Source organism: Dermacentor andersoni, chromosome 4 (genome assembly GCF_023375885.2).
Source record: "Dermacentor andersoni chromosome 4, qqDerAnde1_hic_scaffold, whole genome shotgun sequence".
NCBI classification, from domain to species: Eukaryota; Metazoa; Arthropoda; class Arachnida; order Ixodida; family Ixodidae; genus Dermacentor; species Dermacentor andersoni.
Genome location: NC_092817.1, coordinates 146,381,480 through 146,393,373, shown reverse-complemented (window position 1 = coordinate 146,393,373; position 11,894 = coordinate 146,381,480). Strand labels below are relative to the sequence as shown.

General features: G+C 45.5%; 2 protein-coding genes across 2 annotated transcripts; one reads left to right on the top strand and one right to left on the bottom strand.

The window, feature by feature from the left end:
• Nucleotides 1-1,808: 1,808 nt before the first annotated feature.
• Nucleotides 1,809-5,911, bottom strand: LOC126537877 (uncharacterized). Its single transcript, XM_050184974.3, has 2 exons — nt 5,485-5,911; nt 1,809-2,062 (listed from the first exon to the last, which is right to left on the bottom strand). Exons 1-2 carry the CDS (start codon nt 5,880-5,882, stop codon nt 2,014-2,016), a joined length of 447 nt encoding a protein of 148 aa, XP_050040931.2. The 5' UTR covers nt 5,883-5,911; the 3' UTR covers nt 1,809-2,013.
• A 4,799-nt stretch (nt 5,912-10,710) lies between these two features.
• On the top strand, nt 10,711-11,396 carry LOC126537874 (uncharacterized). Its single transcript, XM_050184972.3, has one exon. It carries the CDS (start codon nt 10,745-10,747, stop codon nt 11,315-11,317), a length of 573 nt encoding a protein of 190 aa, XP_050040929.2. The 5' UTR covers nt 10,711-10,744; the 3' UTR covers nt 11,318-11,396.
• The last annotated feature ends 498 nt before the right edge of the window (nt 11,397-11,894 follow it).

The following is an 11,894-nucleotide window of genomic DNA, read 5'->3' as shown; positions in this document are numbered from 1 at the left end:
CATTCTTTACGCACACCGGCGTAGGTTGTATGGATTCCCGGTGATGCAGAAAGAACTGTCGGGTAATGAGTGGGCTAACCAGCTCACCTGTGCAGCTTTACGCCTGCTCCCGACATCCCCAAACCAACTCCCCACATTCGCACTACACACCGTACAGCCTATAGTCGGATACAAATTTAGAAGAAAGGGGAGGCCCCGCCCAGATGACCGAAGCGCGACAGCGGAGTGCCTCCGCGACTTATATAGCCCCGCTCGAAAAATCGTGCTCCTGAAACGCGCAATTCTCAGTAGAAATAAAGGCGTTTGTATTTTGATGGCTGGTTTAGTAGAGCTCTCATGTGCTACAGCACATGCCGGATAGCGACAGAAAAATAACCCCGTGCCTTCTACACTGCTGCCCTTCGTCTGCTCTTTAGCTTCATTGCAAGTCACAAAAGTAGAGAGAGCAGCTCTGCATGGCTTTTGCGCTTGTTCGCATGTACATGGCGTATCTACTACTCGTTTTCCAAGCTTAAAATAAATCAGTAGCTATTAAAAAAGTACTTATATAAAACAATACGTTTATCGCTGAAGCACAGAGCTGACGCGACTTGGCCCAATTCGAAGCGCGGGCGGCCATCTTCTCCGTCGGCGGGGTCACGGGCCGTCTGGCTCATGACGTCAGTCCAGAGTGCGCGCCCATTGGTGGATGCTCGTGTGCATCCGCGTCGGAGGAGTAAACGCCCCCTTTTTTTAAAAGTTGTATCCGACTATAGAACTCTATCGTTCCCTTAGACGCGTCTTTCCTCCTCTCCACTCAGCACTCTTGCGTGCTCATGACGTTTTACTGCGGCAGGCAAAGACCAACTCTTTGCTCTCACCAACCCACGTATACCTTGTCCGTGCTTTTGCAGATAAACCTCAACATTTTTGCCCTTCTTGTGGAGGTCACCCCAATTCCCAACACATTCTGTGGCACTGTCCCCCATCCGTACCTTCCCCCTCTCCTTCTTTGTCCCTTCACCCCTCTGCCCCATCGGCTGCGTGGGTGACACAAGCCACCTCCTTACCGGCACAAGAGTAGCTGGTGGAGTTCATTAACGCTGCGTTGAAGGGTTGCACCCGCGAGGGCTTGGACTGAGGGCCTCCACTAGCTCCACTATTGATTTTAAATGAACTGTTCATCTTCTCGCGCGCGCCGAATTCCACCGGTATTTCTCTTCTTTTGGAGTCACTGGCGGTCCGTGAGACCGCATGCGCGCCCATTAGTTTTTATGCATGATACTACCTATAATATGCTTATGACAAGTGTCTGCACCCTTTCATACCCTCGCTTTACCCAGGACGATTCAATATGGGGCTCTTTTTCTCAACAAGAATAGCATGCGACCTGGAGCGGAAGATTAGTGAGCGAGCTGCAGAGAATAAGTGCCCAGCATGAAATTCAAAGCGGCATCCGTACTGTGATAATCATCTAATTATTTATCTCGTTTTCTTATGCTCGAAAAACGCCAGAACGGTGTTCACAGTATAGATACAATGATAACAAATACGGTAAAACCTAATTCACTGAAGCAATCGGCACAATCCTTAAACGATCCCCTCGATTTTGTCCCGATCTTCCTTCGAAATCTGCTTAAGATTGTCCTTGCGCTCTAGGTTTGTCGTACCCACAGGCGATTTTCAAGTGCTGCAGATAATAATCCCACAAAGAAGAATTCTAAAACAACTGATATAGCAGAACCCAATATGAAAAGTCTAAGCCTCACCAGTTTTCTTCTCGACAAGGTAAAACTAGGTCGGCGCGAATTTTTCAACAACTTACCCACGTCAGCAGCGTTTTATTCATCATTTGCTTTCTAATCAAACAGATCCATCTGCCACGCTCGCACGGAGTGGCATGATATTTCAGTTTTTTTTTCCTATTTATTCGTGCGACGGCTGTTCGGACATCTCGCCTTATTGAACCAGGCCGAGGACGTGTCTGACGACAGTGAATGAGAAGGGACGCTCGGTTCGGTTCGCTGACGCCTTTTAGCCGCTCACTCTTAGCGTGTTGAAGTTGACGCCAAATGGCCTTGCCCTGTAAAAACGTTATCAGATAGTATTATTCCAATAAAGTGACATATCCACAACGGCACGTTTCAAAAGGAACGGTTCATTTTCTTGAAAACAGAGCACTGGAGGTACTAATGCCCTTTTTTGCAACCCATTTGCAGCGATGGAGACCATACAATCAGCGACAATCATAGATGTATTATTCAGTTAACACTCGCTAATGAACCTTTGTTATTGCTTAATCGGCATGTTGCAGTTTTAGAAATTATGATGGTGAGTGATTAAGCCTGCCGCGTCAGAAGCGTACCGAACATGAAGTCCGTTTTGGTACCACTCTGTGCAGCATCAGGGAACACACGTTTCATTATTTTTAACTATCCAAAAAAACTAACCAAGGCGTTCGATGCAGCAGGTTTTCTCTGCTACTGCATAAGTTATTTGAATCCGGTATTTCGGTCGCATTTGTGCAAGGCCAGCAGTCAGGGCGGTATTCTGAGTAAGCTTTACTGAACTATACCGAAGTATGCGTGCCACAGACAGCGGTATACACCAGTGCTAACACTTTGGACAATCAAATTAGTAAATAATATACGCGTATATCGAATATAATAGCAAACTGCTATCCTTTAATTTATGAAATTGATAGCAAAATATTTACGAAACGTGGCTTTCATTGTTGCCTTGAACTCCAACAATTCAAAGTCGCCTTCATGGATTGGTGTATGCATATCAAGTCTGGATATATTTATTTACTTATTAGAAATTGAAAAGATTCGCGGCAAATACAGTATGTCGCTGGCTTCCCCACAACGGTAAATTGCTTAACGAACGAAGAGTCACGATCGCTGAAGTTAAACCATTACGTTGTTTATTCGCTACAAACACGGGCTCCCAATTAAAGAAAGTACATATTGATATGTGTCAAATTCTACACTGTAACATAACGACTAGTAAAAAGACTTATGAGGTTCACAAAGATTTCACAGATAATTCGCCGATAATACCACAAAAAGGAAAACAAAACTTGAGATTTGACGCAGTTTTGTAATAGTGCCCAAAAAATAAAGACATAATCATAAAGCGAAATACAGACACTAACACGTCTTACTTGAACGATCTAGAAAACGAAGGCAATACGTCTACTTGTCTATTCTTACTTCCGGAACCACATTTCACCTGCTAAGAGCAAAATGCTATTGCTGAGGTCAAGACGTGCCTCCGTGATCTGAAGCATACTGGAACGTTATCGGTGATTACGCCTATTGTCTACGCTGTCGCTGGATCTTGCGTAATCAGATCGTATGCGCAACGCAATTAGTGTTGTACTTTTTAGAAAGTAAGCGAGCTTTAGCAATTACGCGGCGACCTTCGACGAGTCATTTATAAAAGCCGACGTGCTTGAAATGCAGATCACATTTCAACGGTCGACGAGTGTGCTCGCCGCAACCATTGTGCTACCTGTTTTGCTGGGCACAGGTTCGCCCAATGAATAGTTGGTTTCGTGACTTGTGGCGCCACTATGGCTGTTTGCCGTCTCTACAACGTGGTAATATCAGAAAATTATGGTCATAATAAAAAAGTTAAAGCTCGCTCTTATCACTAATACGACACTCTGTCACTATCTCTTAGAAATGCTATAACGCAAGGTTTAAACACCAACACCACAAGTGTGTTCATATACTTGTCAAACAGTTATACTCTGTGTTTCTTGTCATTTGAGCGCTTACACGCTCCCTGATTAGTGTCCAGTCATTGAATGGGCTCACGGAGCTATACTCAGCTTTTTGCCCCACATTGGCGGTAGACTCTCAGTGCTCGTCGGGCAGTCTAGGAAGAAATAGCCCAATCTTTACGGACTTCAGAAATGCAAATGTATTTTTTAATTTGCGCGCATTGTTTTACGAACCTTTGCCAGTGTGCTACGAGAACATACGCTGGTGTTTTATTGCGATAGAAATTATGTGGACATTCCAGGCGCATTTCTGCCGTCTACGTCACCGTGAGGTTGCGTATAGAGTCCAAGGGCAATAAAATCGTCGTCGCGCGCCGAATGATGTTAAGTGTCGGTGCAAGAGTGCGACGGTGAGCCGGCCAACGCGGTTGGCCGGCTCACCTTGAAAACAACTATCCTTGCTTCGTATAGCTGTCCGCTAATTTGCCATCGCAATCGATGCTTGGCCTTTCGGTCGAAACGTCGCATTCTTTCTGTTTTTTAAACAGCAATTAGACAGTTTAAAGAAACTGTGTGCATTTAATGCAATATCGATACTTGATGGAGATGGTCAACCTTCAACCGTTATCTTGACGTAATACCGACGTAATACCTGTACTTGAAAACCTAAACTGCGTACGCAGCAAACCTTTCTTTTTCTGACAGCTCTATAGTATCCTTGACCGTCCGAATGTGTGTATATTTAGTTTATGAATTACGCAGAAAATAAAAAGTGTCTGTATGCCATTTAGCAAAAAGCTCTGTAACCAGCGTGATGCTTGTAGAACTGAAGGCTATAAGATGCGAGGCATCTACCCACGTTGTCACCGACCTAAAAACTGTCCTTCTTCGTCTGAATTTCACCGCCAAAAAATGCTCCGCAGGCGTTTACATATTACAGCCTGTGACATTTTGAAAAATATTTCAACCCAATTCCACTCACTAACAATTACCTTCCTGAGAAGGAAAATATTGGCAAAAATTCACAATCCTTTCAACTAAACCGAAGTTGAGTTTCAGGACAAAAAGGACAAAAAATTGTTTAATAATATAGTATTTCAGTATCCTGCTCTCGGGCACGCAAGATGTACTTTCTGTTGCTTTTATTTTTAATGGATTTATCTGCTTAGTAATTTATTTATAGAAGAGTTACCAAGTTTCATAACTGTATCAAAATATTTTTGTCAAAAGTACGGCTCTTATGGAATGGAGAGTTTGCATTTGTTTATTAGCGATTCAAGTACACCAATAACCTCATTTCGTATTTATTTGTGTTCAGCGAAGCGGATTGTACTTCAACGAAATGATTGATATTCTTGTAAGGCGTCATTTGAATAGACTTGAATTCTGGGGTTTTACGTGCCAAAACTACAATTTGATTATGAGGCACGCCGTAGCGGGGGACTGCGAAATAATTTTCACCAAGATGATCTTTAACGTTCGGTCAATGCACGGGACACGGGCGTTCTTGCACTTCGCCTCCATCGAAACGCGGCCGCCGCGGCAGGGATTCGATCCAGCGACCTCGCACTTAGCAGCACACCATTTATACGCTAAGCCACGATGGCATGTTTTTAGGTACTTTCAATGTACCTAGCGCTCCAATACCTCAATCTAGTAATAGCATTGTCATATATGGTTTATATCTATTTTTTACCGTAACAGCTGGTGTGGCGAAAAAGAATGCCAATCACAAAAACCGGACCCTGTAATCCTGTAAGACTGTACGAACTCACGGGTCGTCTGTGTTGAAGAAACCTGCTATGGATCTCTGGGTGAAGTCGAACTTGTTAGCAGGACCGTAGGGAGCCACGTTCGCGAACTGCAACACATTGTTGTTAGGTCCACCGGGATAGCTGAAGCGGTTGTAGCCCAAGCCATCGACGTAGCCATAGCCGCCGCCACCACCCGTGGGGTAGACTCCGTGTACACCCACGCCGTAAGTGGTGCCAGGAACGTAGTTGGGGCCCGAGCCGTAACCGCTGTACGCTCGCCTCAGGCTCAGTCGGGCCCTCTGCAGAGGATTCAGTGGTGCACGTGGAACAGGACGCAGAGCCCGCGCGAGGTAGGAACGCCTTGTGCAGGTCTCACTGAAGCCCGCAAATATTGCCAGCATTGTCAACGTGAAGCGCATGGTTTTACCTGGAATGCATTGAAGTTGAGCGATCTCACTGTGAGCACTCAAGGTCTCGCGTAATTGCAAATTGCGTCAAATGTAACTTGCCGGAACACCAACGTAGTGATCCCGCGAGACGCAAAATCGTGTGCAGTCGTAGCGGTTAGCACGCGGGACATCTAAATCGGCATTTGCAGCAGGCAGACTTCTGCGAACACATAACATTGCCTCCTACAAACAGTGTTCGTTAAACAACCGCCATCCCTGAATGCAGAACTACGCAATATCATATTTGATAATTAACACGAGACGGTGGATATGGCTTAGCGCTACTGAGCAGAAGGACATGGCTCCATTTCTGGCCGCATTTCGATTCATCGAAACGCAAAAATGCTCGTGCAGTGGGTTTTGTCTGCGCATGAAAGAACCCCCAGAACACTGCGCTATGGTACCTGTCGTATCCTACACTGTGCAATTGCGGCTTTTACCAACCCCACCTAGAGAGCACAAAGCCTATTCACTCCGATCCATGACCTGATGCTACTGGCCCGAAATTTCCATTGCAAGGGCGGGCGTGACGACAGCGGTGACGTCAAAATCACCACGGCTTACTCGGGAGCATACCTATTAGATTATATGGCAGTCGGGCCAGTATTCATGAGGTTATGGATGGAACTGCCCCGTCCTCGCACTATGTAGGAGGCGTCGCTTTAACCCCCACAGTTTATTTTTTCTCCCGACGTTCAGTGCTTCTGTAGCTGGTATATTTACATGTGACTTTTACTACGGCTTTTCCTTTCCACTTTCACCCGCTTGTGGTTATTTCAAACAGTTGTTACGGGCAACTAACTTCTCAAACCGAGAGGAAGTTTTTTCATTCTACAGTGGTAACTCGTATGGCATCTGTGATGGGGCGAAATGGTGCTTCTTCAGTAAAACCATTCCGTACCTGCTGAAGTCAGCTACCGAGCTTGGCATGCAGGCGCAGTTTGTCGCAAATATGGACAAAACTTAAGGCTATCGTAAAGTGTACACTAGGTCGTCAGAGGTTCAGTGCAAAATGCATGCATCCAGTGACTTGCACGAACATTTGCAATGTTGTACCTTCGCTTAGGCAAAATGAAACTTAACTTGGCCGTAGTGTAAGCTCAACGGCTTTCAAGAACTGAAGAAACCGCTCACTGATTGGGCTCTGGCTATTTACCACTGTTGGCGCAAAATGTGCACCTTTAGTTCTAGAATTGTACTGCGGCTGCATTATCAGTCAAAACACACGACAGGGAATTAATATCACTGTTCACTTGTATCTGAAGCCTTCTGACTAGCATGATGAGAAAAAAAGCGCTAGTGTGTGAAGAATTTGGTTACCTTTTGGTTTAAAACTACTTGTAACGACAGATGTTTAGTGCATTTCTGGCTACACGAGCAGAAGAACTTGTGTCGAGCGACCAGTTATACTTACTCTCGGCTCTTTGTTCATGCGAATCCTGTAACGTTGGAGCCGCGATGCAAATTCTGGAACAGTGCGAGTTAAGCGAAAGTTGAAGCTTTGGGAGAATGGCTGACAGGAAGGCAAAACAAAATTCTTGTGCCCCATTTTCTCCACATGGAAATGAACCATTCGTTTCTGGTGATTTGCCGGGCGGCTGCGTTCCTACAGCCTCGCTTTCAATCATCCTGTGCGCATACATGCTCTGCGTCTCATCTATCTTGTCCACGGCGCTTTCCTGAAGCGACCCTCGCTCGTGTTTGAGTATCGCCGCGTGGTACTTCCATTATTATCGTCGCCTTATTTTTCCCCGTAGGAGGTCCGCCGCCACTGCACCATGATGTCTGATTACCTCCTCGCCCGCCTCTTCTTCACAGCCGGCACATCCAAACAAGGTCACCCCCACCTAACGAATGAACCGCCAAGAGGATTGCTGGCTTTGGTGCTCTGGATTTGGTTCTCTTTTGTCTCGCCTGTTACAATTTTGAAGGAACCTCAACGTTTTCTTCGCGCTGCAAGCTCGAGGTAAATGTTCTCTGTAGCCGGCTTACTTGATCTCTTAAAAGCTTGCGGCCTAATGGAGGTCGCAAAGTTTGTCATGATTGTTTCGAAGGAAACGTCGCACCCTTTGGTTCCACCAATTAAATGATAAACTCTGGGTGGACGGGAAAAAAATGCAGTGCTAAATACGGCAACTACCACCGTTTTGACTTTCGGATATGCGCGATTTCTTATGTCAGCACTTTTGAGGAGGTAGTTCACATGCGTGGAAACATTGATGGTTCTTTCGCGTTTTTTTCGACACAGGCCTTCTTCAATACGCAGCCTTTTCGTAGTGTTCACCCGTTCAATTTATAGTGTTGCGCCGCCTTCATTATTTGTTCTTAGTTTCCTGTACTTTAAATTTAGAGCGGAGCTATTAGTGTGACTAGGAGCACTCGAATACGTTACATGCGTGCCTTGGCAGTGCTCTGAGAGAACTAGATTATTAACCCATGAAGTTTATACGCAAACGAATTGAGTGGCATGCTAGTGTTGACAGGCACTTAATTTTCGAAGTTTGGGGTATAAACGGAATCTAAATGAAAATCTCTAAACCGTCGTTTTCTGGCCTGATTCGAGGCGTTATATATGAAATGCTTACAGTTTTTACCCGCTGCACTGAAAAGGAGAAATCAAAATAACACCAATTTTTCTTATATTGAAAGAATATAAGAGCCACGTTGTCAATAACATGAAAATCACGGCCACGGCGGCCGCATTTCGATGGGGGCGAAATGCGAAAACACCCGTGTACTTAGATTTAGGTGCACGTTAAAGAACCCCAGGTGGTCGAAATTTCCGGAGTCCCCCACTACGGCGTGCCTCATAATCAGAAAGTGGTTTTGGCACGTAAAACCCCATAATTTATTTAATAACATGAACTGAAAGTTAGAGGTCGGTAGCCTAATGATGAGGCTTTTGAAAATAAATAATGAATATTGACTTTCTCCCTATACTAGGCACGTTGCCGTTTTCTTCAGTCTCCTGTGAGAACTGACCGATGCACATTCTATTTACTTGGGTGGTAAAGAAGGCATGTTGTGGGTAATTGGCGATAAAAATTTTAAGCGTGCAGGTCATTTACATACTTTGTAGAAATTTACCTAGACAAGCGTTCCAGAGCACCAGAAGTGTATTTTACGCATCGTGTAGCATGTTTGCCCAACGCTCAGAGAGACCTCAGTTTACTTTTCGAGGTAATAGGGGTTAACCTTATGGGCTATTGGGGCCCCTTACCCATCAATAATTTTCGATTTTACACTGGACGTTGTAGGGAGTCATCTAGAAAACATTTTACCGCAATAATGTTTCAAATAGGTTTAATCTTATAGAATGTGGGTGGAATTGAAATGCGTTACCATGCTGCCAGGAGGTGATCGACTTCTTCCAGAGCAGGTATTATGTCAGCGTGCAGCTTTCAAAGAATACCATACGTTCCGAAAATGGCGACGAATCAGTGCTTTATCTGGCTTAGCGCCCCCATAAGAGGACGGGACATTTCTGGCGAGAAAATAAAATAAAAGAACAAAGCAGAATGTACTCTATATCCAGTAAAAAAAGTGACGTCATATTTTATTGACGGAATTTCCTTTTTAAAAGCAGGCCTGCGATTAATGGTGGCATTTTTAAACAGGATGAAATTCGAAGCGAGTGCGCTGTGGACTATGCATTATAAATTTTGAATTACGCTCGATGGGTGCTTGAGGTCGATGCCATCTTTTTTCTAATGCAACTGTTCTAAAGAAACAGCTTTCATGGAAATTGCGGTGTGGTTCTGCAAGGTCAGAAAATTCGTTGTGTTTTTCTTCGTCTCCCTGTTTGTCCAGCGTTGCTAAAGACATTCTAGCTTACGCAGTGGTGGAGGACACATAAAATGACACATTGCTTACATTCGGCACGGGTCTACCAGATAATAGTCATTTTATTGACGTCACACAGATTCGTTTTCGTATTACTTCCCGCGACCTGTCAAGCACGGTAATTCTTCTACAATGTTGTCACAGCCCTGCAAGACTACGTGCAGACGGGACGCGGTGCACTGTAGAAACAAAGAAGTTCTGGGCGCTCTTCAGTGATGGTCAATTTTGTTGCACACACAAGGATATCGTTACCATCAAAATGCCTCAGAACAAGCGGATAGTGCTAACCGCGAATGTGGGATAACACTAGTACCTGTCGGAACGCAGGATATGCTTGGTATGCTCTCTAGGCTACATGTTAGGACGTAATATTCTGGCCGGGACCCAACCCGAGCCCACCATTTAAAGGCAGATAATAAGCATCCAAGCCCAGACCCAGCCCGAGCCCGCATGACCAGGCCCTACCTCGATCTACAGCAGCAAATCTGTGTCTTTACATCTCTAAATATATGTTGGCTTAGGTTGTATATATAAAAAAAATTACGATAAAATGCCATTGACAATAAAGCATTTCCAAAAAAGCTTTGTTTTTCAGCATAGGAAGCGTAACTGAAACGAAGAATCCGGCAGAAGAAAAGGCTATAGCTTAAGAAGTCTGACACGGCATTCTATTTAAAGCTCATGAGAACATTTTATTTTGAGAAAACTCTGGGTAATACACCCTTTTTGGAAGTGCGGCAACGTGCTGTCAGACCCTTACACATGTGCGCAGAGTGCAAGCTTATAGATTTCAGAAATAAACCTACATTTCTAATAGGTATTTACCTTCCTTGCTCCTTCTTTCTTTTGATGTTCAACGCGTTTGCCCGTGGACATAGTATGGAACGCTAGTTTACAGGTACATTATGGGCGATACGGCCACTTAATCACTCTTCCTCTTTCTCCCAGCTCCCATTCCTATAGAACCAATTTCAAAGCAAGACTTCAGAATGGCGAGCGTATTCCTGTACGTTCCCAACCTGATCGGGTATCTGCGCATGGCCATCGTGGCGTACGCCTGGCTCCTGGTCACCGACGAGCGCTTGTTCGCACTGCTGTTCTTCGTGTCTGTGATGCTAGACGGCGTCGACGGCTGGGCAGCTCGCCTCCTGGGCCAGGCTTCGGCGTTCGGCACTCTGCTCGACGTCAGCATCGACCTAGGAGCTCGGGCCATGCTCTGGAGCCTCGTGTGGCCCCGGTTCGGTGGTTTCATCTCTTCGATCGAGTGGCTGGGCTTGCTGTGCAACTACCGTGAAGCCGGAACCGACTGGAAGAAAGACGCCCGACACCACCCGCACTGGATTCGCACCATCTTCGCCAACGGGTTCAAGAATCCATGGGGCGCCGTGCTGGTGACGGGAACGCATTTCCTGCCGCTGGCGATATTCGCGTACGAGCGGAGCATCTGGACTGCTCCGTGCGCCCCTTACGTCATCGCTTTCCTGTGGTTTGGCAAAGGAATCTGCTTTGCAACCGAAGGTTACTTCATCTGGTACCACATAAAGAAGCTGAACGCGTCCTGAACTCACGTAAAACCGGCCGAACGCTTGTATTACATTTGTGTACCGTCGTAATTGACGCATGTGCACAGATCATTCATAACGTCTCGTCCATATTTTCACCAAGTATGAAACCGATGCCGCTTTCAGTTTTTAGATGACACCGGGCGTTTCAAGGACGCCGAGTGGTTGGTGGTGAACTGCTCGCTCACTTTTGTGACAGAAATAGAAGTGTTTGACATTTACAAACACAAAAATGGCAATAAACAGGAGAAAACAGTAGAGAGATCTCGTATTAAAGGCTAGACAAGTTCACCGATAATTACTATGCTCCCCAACGCGAATTTCAAGCGCAGCTGTTCAGGTGCTTTCAATTCGCGATATGTCGTGGCAAAGTACTTAATTATGAAGGGTCAAGGTGCTCTCGGTGGCGGCGCTGAGCCTCTGCTCGGGCAGCTAGGTTAGCAGCAGCGGCAGATGAAGTATTCCCACCGGTTTCGTCACTCACGGTTCAAAAATAAAGCGTTAACAAGGGAACGCGGACGCTATCTTCCTCTGTATAGAAATAACGCAGGAATAAGAATGGAAGTTGCCTGCTTTG